Here is a 16,804-nt window from a genome sequence, read left to right as displayed (position 1 = left end):
CCTATTGAGCTGTGGCGCCAACCAACAGCAGTTGTTTTAAATGCCCACAACAGGGGCTAGCGCTGTGGTGCAGCAGGTTAAAAGCCCCAGCCTGAAGCACTGGCATCCCATGTGGGAGCTATTTCAAGTCCCAGCTACTCCACTTCCAAATCAGCTCCCTGCTAATGAGCCTAGGAAAGCAGTGGAGGACGGCCCAAGTTCCTGGGCCTCTGCACCCAAGTGGGAGACCCGGTAAAAGCTCCAGGCTCTGGCTTTAGATCGGCTCAGCTCTAGCCACTGTGGCCATTTGGTAAGTGAACCAGATGGAAGACCTCTCTCTCTGTCTGTAGCTCTCTCTGTAATTCTGCCTTTCAAATAAATATTAAATAAATAAATCTTTAAAAAAAATGCCCACAACAGCCGCGGCTGGGCCAAGTGAAAGCCAGGAGCCCAGAACTCAGCCTGGGTTTTCCACATTGGTGGCAGGAACCCAAGTACTGGAGCCGTCATCTGCTGCCTCCAAAGATGCTTATTTGCAGTAAGCTAAAATGGGAAGTTGAGCTGGGACTCAAACCCAGGCACTCTTACCATGAGATGCAGGAGCCCCAATCAGCAGCCTAGCCACTGTGCCAAATGCCTGCACCAGAAGTACAAATTTTATGTGATAAAACACATCATTAAGAAAGTGAAATTCTGCGGCCAGCGCTATGGCATAGTAGGCTAAGCTTCTGCCTGGGGCACTGGCATCCCATATGGATGCTAGTTTGTGTCCCAGCTGCTCCTCCCCTGATCCAGCTCTTTGCTTATGGCCTGGGAAAGCAGAAGAAGATGGCCTAAGACCTTGGTCGCCTGCACCAGCATGGGAGACCAGGCTCCTGGATTAGGACTGGTTCAGCTCCGCCCATTGCAACCATTTGGAGAGTAAACCAGTGGATGGAAGACGTTTCTCTCCTCTCCCTCTCTCTGTAACTCTACCTCTCAAATAAAAAAGAAAGTGAAATTCAACCTAGAGAATCAGAGAAAAGTTTTCCAAGTATCTGATATGGAAACTGTATCTAGAATATATAAATTACTTCTATAACTCAATATTTAAATAAATTAAAAATAGGCAAAGGATCTGAATAAAGCATTTCTCCAAAAACACAGGCAAATGGTTAATAACATGAAAAGATGTTCAACAATATTAGTTATTAGGAAAATGCAATCCAAAGCCAAAGTGACTTAGCACTTCATACCTACAAAGATGGCTACAATCAGAAAGACAGACAGTAACAATACGGGCAAGGATGTAGACATGCTGGAATCTTTAAACACTAATGAGGGGAATAAATGATAGTCACTTTAGAAAACAATTTGACAGCTCTTCAAAAGGTTAAAGATATACCATATAACTCAGCAACTATATATACTCTGATACATACCCAAGAAAAATGAAAACATACTTACTTGTTTTAAATGCCCTGTTTTAAACTTGTGCCTGAATGTTCATTACAGCATCATTCGTAATAGCCAGAGGCTAAACTAACTCGATTGTTATCTGCTGATGAAGGGATGAATGAAGTATGGCATCGCCGTGCACTACGCTGCAGTGGACATTTGGCCTAGTGATTCAGATGCTGGTTAAGCTCTCTGCTGTGGCCTGGGAAAGCAGTGGAAGATGGCCCAGGTCCTTGGGCCCCTGCACCCATGTGGGAGACCCAGAAGAAACTCCAGTCTCCTGGCTTCGGATTGGCCCAGCTCCGGCCCATGTGGCCATCTGGGGAGTGAACCAGCGGATGAAGACCTCTCTCTCTGTCTGTCTGTCTCTCTATCTAACTCTGACTAGCAAATAAATAAATAAATCTTTAAAAAAAAAGATGCTGGTTAATTTTCACTTTTAAGCTTTTATTATTCTTACATCCACATTTTGTGCTGAAGCACAAATCTTGTTTAGAAGATCACTCTCAAAACTACCTCAATGAAAGTATTAGACATAATGCAAGTTATGTTAAGTCCTAGAAACTCATGCTAACAAGTCGTTATAACTCATGCAAATGAATTAATTTGCACTGAAGTGCCTTAGATTTGGATGAGTAATTTCATAAAAATTTATTATTGTAGACACAAATTCTGAAGCCCCAATGATGTAAAGGGGAATCAAAAATAGTAGCATTAGATAGCATTTCTGTATTGTGAATTCAAAGAATTCCATTTTTTTTCTTTCTTTAGTTTTATTTGAGAGGAAGGGAAGGAGAGGAAGAGAGCAAGAGAGATACACACATACACAGGGAGAGGAATCTCCCATCCACTGTTTATTCCCTAAATGCCCACAACAGTCAAGGCTAGGTTGGGCCAAACCACATGGGTGGATACTGGTTAATTTGTTAGCAACCCATATTAGAGCACCTGAGTTCAAGCCCTGGCTCCCCAACTCTGGCTTTTGCTAATGTGTACCCAGTGTGATGGCTCAAGGACCTAGGTCCCTGCCATTCATGTAGGAATCTGGATTGAATTCCCAGTTCCCAACTTTGGCCTGGTCTAGTCCTGGCCATTGTAGGCGTTTAAGGAATGAACCAGCAGTTGGGAGCACTATCACTCTCTTAAATAAAATAAATATTTAAAAACAAAACATTATGCTAAGTGAAAGAAGCCAGTCACGAAGGACCATATACACAGTTCCATTTACATGAACTGTCCAGTACAGGCAAATCTATAGAGACAGAAAGTAGATCAGTAGTTGTTTAGGACTAAGGAGAAATAAGAGGTTAGCGAAGTGAGAGGGTGAGTTTCTTACTTAAGTGATGGTTATGGCCTAAAACTGTGATGGCTGCATGTATCTAAGAATATACCTAAAACTACTGAGTATTTACTTTACATGGGTGAATTGTACAGTAAGCAGGTTACATGCTGATAGAGCCATTATGTGAATAAATGGTGGGATTAACAGCCTTGTCCTGACTCACTTCTTCACAGGTAGGAACTTTGTTTGCAGAAGCCTGGAGAGCTTCCCACAGCACAGAACTGTGACTCCATGCCAAACTCTCCAAAATCTGTTCTTCAATGCTGTTCAGGTGTTTTACCATGTCCCTCGAGAGCCCTTCCTCTGAGCGTATCACCACTTCAATAACCTGGATAGGAGAAAGGGGAGAAGACACTTTGGTATCAAGCAACGGTTTCAAGTCTGGGCTTTCATGTATAACTGGCTTTGGCCTTACTCTGCAATATGCAGCCAACATATGACATGTTTAAACCATAATTCAATGGCCTACTAAATCTTTTAATAGATAAAGGAGCTTGGAAAGTCTTTAATTACTTTCACCGGGGCAGGCATTGTGGCACAGCGTGTTAAGCTGCTGCATTCCATATGGGAGTGCCTGGTTCAAGTCTTGGTTCCTCTACTTCCAATCCAGCTTCTACTAACGCAGCCTGAGAGGCAGCAGATGTTGGCTCAAGTGCTTGGGGCACTACCACTCAAATGGGAAACAAGGGTGGAATTCCAGGCTCCTGGCTTCAGCACGGCCTAGCCTGGTTATTGTGGCCATTTAGAGAATGACAGAGATTTTTCACATATATGTGTGCTTTTCACATATTTTAATGCTTATTTATTTACATCTATTAGAAAGGCGGCATGACAGAGGCGCAGGTTGGGAGTTATGTTCCATCTGCTGATTCACTTCCCAAATGGTCCAACAACCGGGGCAGAGTCAGGCTGAAGCCAGGAGCCAGGAACTCAATCCTGGTTTGCCAAAATAGGGGTAGGGACCCAAGCACTTGCGCCATCATCTGCTGCCACCAGGGATGCATTAGCAGAAAGCTGGATTGGAAGCAGAAGCGTTGGGACTGGAACCAGCACTCCAATATGAGATACAGATGTCCCAAGCAGCAGCTTAACCCATTGTGACACAACACCCACCCCATCATGTTTCATTTTACAAATGAAAAAGAAAGGCAGTGACAGATCAGAACCGATCTACAGCCCACAGGAGATATTAGGTCTTGGGCCCCCAGTCTAGCTCTAGTTCTAATTTACTGCCCCTTCCTAGGCTATTCTTCACAAAGTCACAAAAGATTGAATTATTTAAAAGTAACTTTGCTTATATATATGATTCTAACTACATATAGAAAAACATTAAGTGATTATTGCTATTATTAATTTCCAGACAGCAGCTGAGAAACAGTCTCCGGGTTTTCACGCACACACTCAGATGGCATGTTGGGCTCATCACTGCTCTAAGTGATTATATTAACGATATAGAGATTACATTGTGATGTGAATATTCACATTTCTGTGTATTTTCTTCAATGAGCATGTATTATCTTTGAGATAAAAAAAAAGGAATTTTACTTCTTGAATGAAATTAACAATGTTAGAAATAATGGGACTGGGGGCCAGCTTTGTGGCAAAGCAGGTTAAGCTGGTGCATGAGTCCCAGGTATTCTGCTTCTGATCCAGTTTCCTGCTAATATGCCTAGGAAGGCAGTGAAAGATGGACCAGGTACTTGGGGCCCTGCCTTGCACATGGAAGACCTACATGGATTTCCTGGATCCTGGCTTCAGCCTGGCTCAACTGTGGCTGTTCTAGCCATTTGGGGATTAAATCAGTTGATGGAAGACATCTGTCTCTTTGTCCCCACCCACTATCTCTGCCTTTCAAATAATAAATAATCTTTTTTTTTAAAGGAATTTTTTTTTTATTTGAAAGGCCGAGTTACACAAAACGAGAGAGAGGGAGAGACACAGAGAGAGAGTCCTCCATCCTCCATCTCTTCTATCCACTGGTTCACTCACCAAATGGCAGCAACAGCCAGGGCTGGACCAAGACAAAGTCAGGAGCCAGGAATTTTGTCTGGGCCTCACACATGGGTGCAGGACTGGAAGTGGAATAGCCAAGACTCAAACTGGTGCCCATATGCGATGCTGGCACTGGAGGTGGTGGTTTAACCACTATGCCACAGCGCCGGTCCCAATAAATAATCTTTTTTTTTTCTTTTTTTTTAAATTTTTTGACAGGCAGAGTGGACAGTGAGAGAGAGAGACAGAGAGAAAGGTCTTCCTTTGCCGTTGGTTCACCCTCCAATGGCCGCCGCGGCCGGCGCGCTGTGGCCGGCGCACCACGCTGATCCGATGGCAGGAGCCAGGAGCCAGGTGCTTTTCCTGGTCTCCCATGGGGTGCAGGGCCCAAGCACCTGGGCCATCCTCCACTGCACTCCCTGGCCACAGCAGAGAGCTGGTCTGGAAGAGGGGCAACCAGGACAGAATCCGGCGCCCCAACCGGGACTAGAACCCGGTGTGCCGGCGCCGCAAGGCGGAGGATTACCCTACTGAGCCGCGGCACTGGCCCTATCTTTTTTTTTTTTTTGGCAGGCAGAGCAGACAGTGAGAGAAACAGAGAGAAAGGTCCTCCTTTGTCGTTGGTTCACTCTCCAATGGCCGCCGCGGCCAGTGCGCTGCAGCTGGCGCAGCGCGCTGATCCAAAGGCAGGAGCCAGGTGCTTCTCCTGGTCTCCCTGCGGGTGTAGGGCCCGAGCACTTGGGCCATCCTCCACTGCACTCCCTGGCCACAGCAGAGAGCTGGCCTGGAAGAGGGGCAACCAGGACAGAATCCGGCGCCCCGACCGGGACTAGAACCCAGTGTGCCAGCGCCGCAAGGCGGAGGATTACCCTATTGAGGCGCGGCGCCATCTTAAATAATCTTTATAAAAAAAAATTGTGGGGCAGTGCTGTGGCATAGTGTTAAGCCACCACCTGCAGTGCCAGCATTGCACATGGGTGCCAATTCAAGTCCTAGATGCTCCCTGTTAGTGGCTTGGGAAAGCAGTGGATGAAGGCCCAAGGGCTTGAGATCCTGTACCCATGCAGGGAACCTGGAAGAAATTCCTGGCTCGTGATTGGCTCAGTTCCAGCCACTGTGGCCAATTGGGGAGTGAACCAGCAGATGAAGGATCTCTCTCTGTCTCTCCTTTTCTTTGTCTGTAACTCTGCCTCTCCAATAAATATTAAAAAATAAAAAAAACCAAGCTGTTATTAGGTTATGGCAGACAACTAAGTTTTCTAATGGGAAAACATGAATAAATACATCAACATAAAGTAATTATAATGAAATTTTCCCTAGGAAACCTAAAAATATTTTAATCAAAGTCAAAAATTCAAACACAAACTTTCCAATGATCTGCATTTTCTTTTTTTTTTTAAGACTTAATTATTTATTGGAAAATCAGAGTTACAGAGAGAGAGAGAGAGAGGTCTTCTATCCTCTGGTTCACTCCCCAAATGGCCACAATGGCTGGGGCTGGCCTAGGCTGAATTTAGGAGCCAGGAGCTTCTTCTGGGTTTCCCACATGGGTGCAGGGGCCCAAGGCCTTGGGCCATCTTCTGCTGTTTTCCCAGACATATTACCAGGAAGCTGGATCAGAAGCAGAGCAGTTGGAACTCAAACCAGTGTCCATATGGGATGCCAGGACTACAGATGGTGACGACTTAACCTGCTGTGCCATAGCACTCGCCCCATTCTGCATTTTCTACATCTTTAAAGATTTATTTATTTATCTCAAAGGCAAAAGAGAAAGAACATGATTCCCATTAAAAAAAAAAAAAGATTTACTAATTATTTATTTGAGAGGTAGAATGACTGAAGGAGGAGAGACAGCAAGAGAAATCTTCTATCCAGTGGTTGACTCCCAAAATGACTACAATGGCAAGTGCTGGGCCAGGCCGAAGCCAGGAGCCTAGAACTCCTGGTCTCCCACATAGGTAGACAGACTAAGTACTTGGGTGTTCTGCTGCCTTCTCAGGCAAATTAGCAGGAAGCCAGGTTGAAAGCAACAACTGTTGGAACTCAGATTAGCAGTTCAATATGAGATGCTAACATGTAAGCAGATGCTTAACCCACTGTGCCACTAGGTCTCTCTACAACTTCAACCCAAGCTTATTTACACAGGAAAATTTAACTTTTTAAAAAGATTTATTTTTTATTTATTAGAAAGGCAATATTACAGAGAGAGGAGAGAAACAGAAATAAAGGTTTACTCCCCAAATGGCCACCAATGACCAGGGCTGGGTCAGCCTGAAGCCAGGAGCCTGGAGCTTCTTCCTGGTCTCTTACATGATTTCTGTGGCCCAAGGACTTTGCCATTTTCCACTGTTTTCCCAGGTGCATTAGCAGGGAGCTAGATTGGAAATGGAAAACCCAGGTCTTGAATCTGCACACACAGGGAATCCTGGTGTTGCAGGAGGAGGCTTAACCTGATATACCACAATGTGAGCCCCAAATTTAACTATTAAAGCTAGTTTTTCTATCATTAGTAGTCTGAGAGTACCACAGATGACAAAATATTAACTAAGTCATGCCAATAAGCATACGAGTAACGACAGTATTGAATTTGAACACTAGGTAATATCACCATAATCAATTTTTTTTTTTTTTTGACAGGCAGAGTGGATAGTGAGAGAGAGACAGAGAGAAAGGTCTTCCTTTGCCATTGGTTCACCCTCCAATGGCCGCCGCGGCCAGCGCGCTTCCGCCGGCATACCGCGCTGATCCGATGGCAGGAGCCAGGTACTTATCCTGGTCTCCCATGGGGTGCAGGGCCCAAGCACTTGGGCCATCCTCCACTGCATTCCCGGGCCATAGCAGAGAGCTGGCCTGGAAGAGAGGCAACCGGAACAGAATCCGGTGCCCCGACCGGGACTAGAACCCGGTGTGCCAGCGCTGCAAGGCGGAGGATTAGCCTAGTGAGCCGCGGCGCCGGCCTCAGCATAATCAATTTTATTTTCTCCTGGAAGAAAGTAATTTTGTTCTTCATCATGAGTCTGTTTAACAGGATCACAATTTCCATTCATACATATGGAAAACTTAAGTACATACTTCCAGGTCATATTTGCAAGTCAGTGATGGTAAGAGTCATAGGCCAGGGGCCAGCACCGTGGTGCAGCAGGTAAAGCTGCCACCTGCAGTGCTGGCATCCCATATGGGTGCAGGTCAATTCCTCGTTGCTCCAATTCCAATCCAGCTCTCTGCTATGGCCTGGGAAAGCAGTAGCAGATGATTCAAGTCCTTGGGTTCCTGCCCCCACATGGGAGACCAAAAACTCCTGGCTCTTGGCTTTGGATCGGCACAGCTCTGGCCCTTGTGGCCATCTGGGGAGTGAACCAGTAGATGGAAGACCTCTCTCTCTCTCTGCCTCTCCTTCTCTCTCTGTGTAACTCTTTCAAGTAAATAAATAAATCTTAAAAAAAAAAAAAAAAGTCAAAGGCCTGAAACTGTGCCTTAAATTATGTATTTAGGCTGGCGCCGCGGCTCACTTGGCTAACCTTCCGCCTGTGGCGCCAGCACCCCGGGGTTCTAGTTCTGGTTGGGGTGCTGGATTCTGTCCTGGTTGTTCCTCTTCCAGTCCAGCTCTCTGCTGTGGCCTAGGAAGGCAGTGGAGGATGGCCAAGTGCATGGGCCCTGCACCGCACGGGAGACCAGGAAGCACCTGGCTCCTGGCTTCGGATCGGCGCAGCACCCCGGCCATAGCAGCCATTTGGGAGGTGAACCAACGGCAAAGGAAGACCTTTCTCTCTGTCTCTCTCTCACTGTCTAACTCTGCCTGTCAAAAAAAAAAAAAAAAATATATATATATATATATGTATTTAATACTCTCACCTTCTCTCTTTTGTCCCTGACTCTGCTCAAAAGGAAAACCTGTTTTCAGAATACCTCTCACAGTATTTACAAACTTCAAGATAGTATTCCTTCAGCATTGAGACAGGGCAGGCAGAGTGCCTGAGCTGGAGTCCAGCTCTACACCCAGCTCCAGTTTCCTGAGACGGCAGACCTTAGGAGCAGTTCGTGAGGGTTCATGTAGTTGGATCTCTGCCACCTACATGGAAACCCAGAATAAATTCTTGGCTCCGAGTTTTTGCTTTGGCCCAGACCTGGCTGCTGGGAGCATTTAGGAATGAACCAGTAGATGGGAAATAGCTGCCTGCTGGTCTTTCACATAAAATAAATAAAGTTAAAAACAAAAGATAACACAGGATTTACGCAACGGACACTTAAGTCCTTCATTCTTATCTCACCTTGTAAAAATAAAATGGCTGCAAATTGAGAACTTCAATAATCCAAGGAAAAGTACGAGGTGAGCTATAGGCAAACAGTACTATTTCCAAACAGCAAGCCATCAAGGAACGATGAAATATATCTTGCTCTAAAAGAACCTGGGGAAGAGAAACACCACAGTTTAATATTTCTCAGCAATTTCAATCCTTGCCATTCTAAAAAGAATGAATAGAAGTAGTAGAAAGTAACTTATTCAGATTTATATAGCAGATTACCAGAAGTAAAAATTAACACTTCTCAAAATGATCAAGAGTTTCTTTGTAATATTTAATCTTGCTTAGTGGTAGATATTTTATTTAAATGAGGTATACACAACAATCTGCTTTGAAGTTTGAATGAATAACAAAATAGTCAATATTCACATCCAGGAAAAAGCAATAGTATTGGTTCTTTTTTATAAATGACAATTGTTCTGTCAACATAGGGGTTTATTAATCAAAAAACTAAATAGAAGGTAGTATGTCACAGTTAAGAAAAAAAGTCCAGAGAAGAATAATTCACAGAGAAGATAAAGTCCATTTTCACCATGGAGTTTAAGATTTAATGTTTTGGGGGCGGTGCTGTAGTGTAATAGGTAAAGATGCCACCCATGGCGCTGGCATCCCATATGGGTGCCTGTTCAAGTGCTGGCTGCTCCATTTCTGAATCAGTTCCCTGCTTATGTGCCTAGGAAAGCAGCAGAGGATGGCCCAAGTGCTTGGGCCTCTGAAACTATGTGGGTGACCTGGAGAAAACTCCTGGCTTCAGATGTGTCCAGCTCTGGCCTCTGTGGTTTTTTGGGGAGTGAACCAGCGAAGATCTGTTTCTGTCTTTCCCTCTCTCTAACTCTGCCTTTTGTATAAGTAAATAAATCTCTAAAAAAAATTTAATGTTTTCAGTTTAAATTTTATTTACTTGAAAAACAGAGTGATGGCCGGCGCCGTGGCTCACTAGGCTAATCCTCCGGCTGCGGCGTCAGCACCCCAGGTTCTAGGCCGGGTTGGGGCGCCGGTTCTGTCCTGGTTGCTCTTCTTCCAGTCCAGCTCTCTGCTGTGGCCCGGGAAGGCAGTGGAAGATGGCCCCAGTGCTTGGGCCCTGCACCCGCATGGGAGACGAGGAGAAGCACCTGGCTCCTGGCTTTGGATCGGTGCAGTGCGTGGGTGAACCAACGGAAAAGGAAGACCTTTCTCTCTCTCTCTCACTGTCTAACTCTGCCTGTCCAAAAAAAAAAAAAAAAAAAAAAAAGAAAAGCAGAGTCAGAGAGTGAGTAAATGGCTGGCGGGTAGATGTAGAAAAAGAGAGAGCTTATCTTTCATCTGCTGGTACACTCCCCAAAAGAGCTGGGGCCAGGCTGAAGCCAAGGAACCTGGAACTCCACCAGGTCTTCCACGTAGGTGCAGGGGCCCAAGTAATTAGGCCATTTCTGCTACTTTCTTAGCCACATTAGCAGGGAGCTGGATTGGAAGCTGAGCAGCCTGGACTCAAAATGGCAATCATATGGAATGCCAGCAGATGCCAATGTCATAGGCAGCAACTTAACCTGGTGTGCCATGCCAGCTCCCAAGTTTCAGTTTTAAAGATGGCAACTGTTCCTTCTTTCAGATATTACCCCACATTAGAAAGAATAAGGAACAGGAACCATTTTAGATAAAACTAGAATGAAAGTAGATGAGGGGCTGGCGCATAGCAACTGCAGTGCCAGCATTCCATATGGGCGCCAGTTCGAATCCTGGCTGTTCCACTTTCAATCTAGCTCTCTGCTGCAGCCTGGGAAAGCAGTAGAAGATGGCTCAAGTCCTTGGGGCCCTGCACCTGCATGGGAGACTTGGAAGAAGCTCCTGGCTCCTGGATTCAAATCGGCACAGCTATGGCCACTGCAGCCAATTGAGGAGTGAACCAGTGGATGGAAGACATCTCTCTCTCTCTCTCTCTGCCTCTTCTCTCTCTGTGTAACTCTGGCTTTCAAATAAATAAATAAATCTTTAAAAAAAAAAAAAAAGAAAGAAAGTAGATGAAAAGGAGCTGGATTGGAAGTGCATCAGCAGGACACAAACTGATGCCCATATGGCATGCCAGCATTGCAGGTAGCGTCTTTGACGGCTACGCCACAATGCCAGCTTCAATATGTCTGCCTTTTAAATAAATAATTTAAAGATAAAAAAAAAGGGGGAACCACAATGAAGAGATATGAAGAAAATTTCCAGAGTGAAAACAAAGAAAAATGGTATAATAATTATACTGCATCCTTAGATATCAAGCTATTCCTACTGGAATAGAAGATCAGAAGACTAGTGACTGCAGGGAAGAGAGGATGAAACTGAAAGATCAAAGATCATTTAAGAGGTTTGACTTTGTAGAAATGTTTTTACATAGCTATTGGAGAGTGGTCAGACTTCGTCAAAAGTTCAAAGAAAAAAAGTATTTAAAAAAAAAAACCCAGGGCTAGTTCTGTGATGGAGCTGGTAAAGCCACCAACTGCAGAGCCGGCATCCCGTATGGCGCCAGTTGGACTCATGGCTGCTGCAGTTGGACTCTGCCGGCATGGGAAAGCAGTGAAAGATGGCCCAGGTCCTTGGGCCCCTGCAACCATTTGGGAGACCTGGAAGAAGTTCCTGGTTCCATGTCGGCACAGCTCTGGCAGTTGCGGTCATTTGGGGAGTGAGCCAGTGGATGGAAGATCTCTCTCTCTCTTTCTCTGTGCCTCTATAACTCTTTCAAATAAATAGATCTTGGGGCTGGTGCTGTGGCACAGCGGGTTAATGCCCTGGCCTCAAGTGCCGGCATCCCATATGGGTGCCAGTTTGAGACTCGGCTGCTCCATTTCTTGTCCAGCTCTCTGCTGTGGCCGGGGAAAGCAATAGAAGATGGCCCAAGTGCCTGGGCCCCTGCACCCACGTGGGAGACCTGGAGGAAGCTCATGGCTCCTGGCTTTGGATCGGTGCAGCTCCGGCCATTGTGGCCAATTGGGGAGTGAACCATTGGATGGAAGACCTCTCTCTCTGTCCCTCTCTCTGCCTCTCCTCTCTCTGTAACTCTGACTTTCAAGTAAAATAAATAAATCTACAAAAGAAAAATTAAAAATAAATAAATAAATCTTAAAAAAAAAAAACAACTACCACCACGTTATGATCTAAAAGCACAGGGAGTTATAAACAAACACCTCAGTTATCAGTAGGGGAGCTCATTTTTATTAGCTGGGAATGAAGGACACAAAAAGGACTAAAGGAAAAGGACACTGACAGCGTCCCAAATATGAGCATGTATGGCTAGCCCTAGCTGTGGCAAATTCAACTGAGGCCAGTGAAAATGTCATCTTGACCAAGTGTGCCATAAACTGCTGACCCCAGAAGGCTCTCTACAGCTGCAGAGCCTCCTGGACACCACTTCTAGGCCAGGACTTCCTGACCTCCCCAGTGGCTGGGAGAGGGGATTTACTTACAGACATATCCATTCCATGAAGTCTTCGTGTTTCCTGAACCATTACAGTCTCTAATATTTTGTAATATAAAATTTCTGCCAGCTTAAGTCTGTTTATAGCAAAGTCTGTAAGAGAAGTAAAGGGAAAACATATGCTAATGAAATCAAGTTAAGGGTTGAAAACAAAACTTATCGTATAAATTTAAATTGTGTTAAAGAACAACATTTATCATATAAATTTAAATCTGATACATTAAGAGTAACAGAAAAGGAAAAATCGAAGTTCTGTTTTGGGGACAATGCTATGCCAACTTAATTTTCTCTTCTTACCTATGTGAGATCCTGGCTGTTCATCTGTTGATTGGGTATAGTGTTGGCAGAAAGTCTCTCCTATTCCTTTCACTATTTTTGTAATGTTTTCCACAGGATTACGTATACAAGATCTATAAAATACAAAGAGGAACCTAATTATCAGAAAAAAAGAAAACTAACAAGATTTCTCTTTAAGAAACAGTTTAGGGGCTAGTGCTATGGCAAAGTGGGTAAAGCTGCTGCCTGCAGCGCTGGCATCCCAATTGAGTGCTGGTTCAAGTCCCAACTGCTCCACTTCTGATCCAGCTCCCTCTTAATGCATCTGGGAAGGTAGCAGAAGATTGCCTAAGTCCTTGGGCCCCTGTACCCATATGGGAGAACTGGAAGAATCTCCTGGCCCCTGGCTTCAGATCAGTTCAGCCCCAACCGTTGCGGCCATTTGAGGAGTGAACTAGTGAATGGAAGACCTCTCTCTCTTTCCTTCTCTCTCTGTAACTCTACCTTTCAAAATAAACAAATCTTTTAACAAATAGTTTAAGGTTGTATGTTTAGCATGGTACTTAAGACACTGCTTGAGGAGCTGCTACCCTAGTGCAGGGGGTTAAGCAACTGCCTCTCCTGCCACCATCCCATATAAGCACCACTTCCAAGTCCCATCTGTTCCACTTCTGATCCAGGTTCCTACTAATGTGCTGGGGATGGCAAAAACAATGGCCCAAGTACCTGGGTCCCTGCCACCCATGTGAGAGACCCAGATGAAGCTCCTGTCTTTGACCTGGCCCAGCCCTGGCCATTGAGTGAGCCAATAGATGGAAGATTCTCTCTGTCTCTCCCTCTCTCTTTATAACTCTGATTTTCAAATAAATAAATCCTAAAAAAAAAAAAAACTCAATGTACAAGGAAAAATACGTATAATTCAGAGGTAGTAATAAGCCTAAAATGTCTGAGGCAAATAACTTTTAGGATACAATTAACCTTGAAGTCTATACTACAAAATAACATTTATAGGGCCTGGCAATGTGGCTAAGAGGGTAAAGCTACTGCCTGAGATGCCAGCATCCCATGTAGGTTCTAGTTCAGGTCCTGTCTGCTCCACTTCTGATCCAGTTCCCTGCTAATGGCCTGGGAAAAGCAGTGGAATAACATTTATATACAATTTTTAATAAGTACTTCTATCCAGGGGCTGGCGCTACGGCATAGTGGGTAAAGCCACCGCCTGTAGTTTCGGCATCCAATATGGGTGCTGGTTCAAATCCCGGTTGCTCCACATATGATCCAGCTCTCTGTTATGGCCTGGGAAAGCAGCAGCAGATGTCTTTGAGCCAAGTCCTTGAGCCCCTGCACCTATGTGGGAAGAAGCTCCTGGCTCCAGATCAGTGCAGCTCCAGGCGTTAAGGCCATCTGGGGAGTGAACCAGCAGATGGGAAAACCTCTCTTTCTCTCTCTCTCTGCCCCTGCCTCTCTGTAACCATGCCTTTCCAATAAATAAATACCTCTTAAACAAGTTACTTCAATTAAAAAAAAAAAGTACTACTATCTGGTTTTAGGTCAATATATATTGTCGTTGAAATTGTAAAGTAGAACTTGCCAAATGTGTATCCACTATTTCAAGAAGGCTGAATATACTACAAATAGAACAGAATAAGAATCTAATTTTAAACACATGATTATATAATAGAACTAAACTTACTCAAAAATATTTGTAAGTTGTTCACTTGCTGCATTTTTCAGTCCAGCTACAATGCTCTGTAAGCGGCTCACACTTTGGGTAGCAGAAGCAACAGGAGTAATGACTGCTTCTTTTTCTCGTAAATATCGCCGTCCTGTCAGTGGGGTAGAAGGTGCAAATGATCTTTTCTATGAGAAAAGAAAAATCTGTGAGATTAACATTTACTTCCTGCTTATTGTGTAATTCAGTATACATACTATGCATATTCAAATTTATAGATAGTTACTTTTCCCCTCTTTATTACCTACCAAATTTTTAGCAATACTATGCTAATAATATTCTTATATTTGAATAATACTTTTTTTAAAAGATTTATTTAATTTATTTGAAAGGCAGAGTTAGAGAGAGAAGAAGGAGAGACAGAGAGAGAGAGTTCTTCCATCCCTGGTTCACTCTCCAAATGGCTGCAACAGCCAGGCTGGGCAGGGCTGAAGCCAGAAGCTTCCTCTGGGCCTCCCACATGGGTGCTTTCCCAGGTGCCTTAGCAGGGAGCTGGATCAGAAGTGGAGCAGCTGGGACTCAAACTGGCACCCATATATGATACTGGCGCTACAAGCAGCCACTTAATCTGATACGTAACTCCAGCCCCATAGTAACAGCACTTTCTATCTATACTCTCATTTTATCTTATACTTTAATTTACGAGGAAAGTGCCCAGATAAGCTAAAAACCTACTTAAGTTGACAAAGTTAATGGCAGAGCTAAGACTAAATTTTAGGTTTTCTACCTTCTAAACCAGTGAGTTTCCCATTTGAGCTCATCTTCCAACCCATTTCACACATAAATACAAAATTAAGCCTTGGTCAACAAGCCTAGAGTTAAAGGGCTGGATTTAGAGAAGAACTAATAGCTTATGTCATGGCTAGGATAGCACACTAAATTTTAAAGGAATATGAAAGAGTCTATATTGAAGCAAATAATGATAAGGAAGCATAAATTCCCTTTTATGTCAAAAGGCATATAATCTGATAAACGGAAGCATGTTGGGAAAATATACCCAAACTATCATTAATAGGAAGAAAGATGTAAGAGTACCAAATGCCATAGTTTTGAAAATTACCTTTTAAGGCTTGCATGTTAAATATGAATTAGTAGAAGAAACTCAAGACTTAACTTGAAAGATGCTCTGCTGTTAGTAGAAATCACACACAGAGAGAAAAAGATCATTCAAGACTGAGGCGAGGCTAGGTTATATTACTTTTTCAAAGTGTTGTTGAAGATTACACTCCACATTAGCCTGTGCTGTCAGTTTCCCTAGCGGGGTGTCACCAGTGAATTTCCGAGGTGTTCCAATTTCCTCTTCTGCATCTGCTCCCAGAAAGATCCTCTCATCAAAATCACCAACAGTTAGAACATACTCTTCATATTCCTTGTTAACTGCTTTGCTGCAAAGAGAATTATTTTAAGAAGCTAGAGTAAAACTAAGCTACACGATGGGTATACCTTGACTTGAAGGCAGACTTAGAATTCACAGTTTGGGAAAGCGGATGACTTTCTAGCTTTTATTGACTGCCCATCTAACAATATTAGAAGTTCTTATTTAATGACATTCTTCACATTCATTCAATAAATTATTTTTGCAAAGTCAGGAGAAACAGAATATATAATTCATCTGACAAAGAGCTGTAAATGTAATGAAGGAAAAGAAAACAGTATCTGATCACTGTGGAAACAACAGTGGCTTTGAAATAGGGGCATACTGAATTTGCTGATGAAAGAGTGTAAGAGCAAACACAGAAGTCACTGGCTCCATTGTGATTTCATAAAAATAAGTATTTTAGATGAAAAAGTTTCTAAGATGTGCAACCAAAAATGTTTAGTGACAACGCCCATTCAATGTCACAAAAGAGGGATGGGGACAACTCTACAGCACAGCTGGTTAAGCTGTTGCTGGAAAAGCTGTCATCCCATATTGCAGTGCTGGTTTGAGTCCTAGCTACCCTGCTTCCCATCCAGCTGCTTCCTAATGCACTTGGGCCTCTGTTATCTCAGCTTTGGTCTGGCTCAGCCCTGACTGTTGTGGTTATTTGAGGAGTGAACCAGTGAATGAAAGATCTTTCTGTCTCTCCCTCTCTAATGATCTGTCTTCCAGATAGATAGATACATCAATTAATCAATCTTAAAAAAAAAAAAAAGAGCAGAGGGACTTGAATTTAAAGCAGTTACTTGATATGTTTAATTTACCAAATTTCACGAAGTCATTAATTAGCATATTATGGCCTAGGCAACATTAGTGTTTTCATTTTTTTTTTTTTTGGACAGGCAGAGTGCACAGTGTGAGAGAGAGACAGAGAGAAAGGTCTTCCTTT

The 16,804-nt window shown here is 43.8% G+C and overlaps 1 protein-coding gene and 1 non-coding gene across 5 annotated transcripts in view; both read right to left on the bottom strand.

Moving 5' to 3' along the window:
* Positions 1–16,804, bottom strand: part of RBL1 (RB transcriptional corepressor like 1) — a 75,527-nt gene that overhangs the window by 42,696 nt on the left and 16,027 nt on the right. For 3 of the 4 annotated variants that reach the window (XM_089308001.1, XM_002710777.6, XM_051846116.3), the window contains exons 8-13: positions 15,694–15,880; positions 14,457–14,623; positions 12,785–12,897; positions 12,477–12,580; positions 9,019–9,156; positions 2,922–3,086 (exon numbers count right to left, since the gene is read on the bottom strand). In XM_089308001.1, the coding sequence (XP_089164127.1) occupies positions 2,922–3,086; positions 9,019–9,156; positions 12,477–12,580; positions 12,785–12,897; positions 14,457–14,623; positions 15,694–15,880 (874 nt within the window). Of the gene's footprint in view, positions 1–2,921; positions 3,087–9,018; positions 9,157–9,922; positions 10,253–12,476; positions 12,581–12,784; positions 12,898–14,456; positions 14,624–15,693; positions 15,881–16,804 lie in introns of those variants that run through there. The other variant, XM_089308002.1, reaches the window with a different exon arrangement.
* LOC127491214 (small nucleolar RNA SNORD95) lies at positions 4,123–4,190 on the bottom strand. The gene has a single exon (XR_007919804.3). It is a non-coding gene; the product is annotated as a small nucleolar RNA SNORD95 (small nucleolar RNA).

This window comes from Oryctolagus cuniculus, chromosome 11 (genome assembly GCF_051225735.1).
Source record: "Oryctolagus cuniculus isolate XC-2025 breed Fujian yellow rabbit chromosome 11, ASM5122573v1, whole genome shotgun sequence".
Classification (NCBI taxonomy): domain Eukaryota; kingdom Metazoa; phylum Chordata; class Mammalia; order Lagomorpha; family Leporidae; genus Oryctolagus; species Oryctolagus cuniculus.
This window is presented reverse-complemented; position numbering and strand designations above follow the sequence as displayed.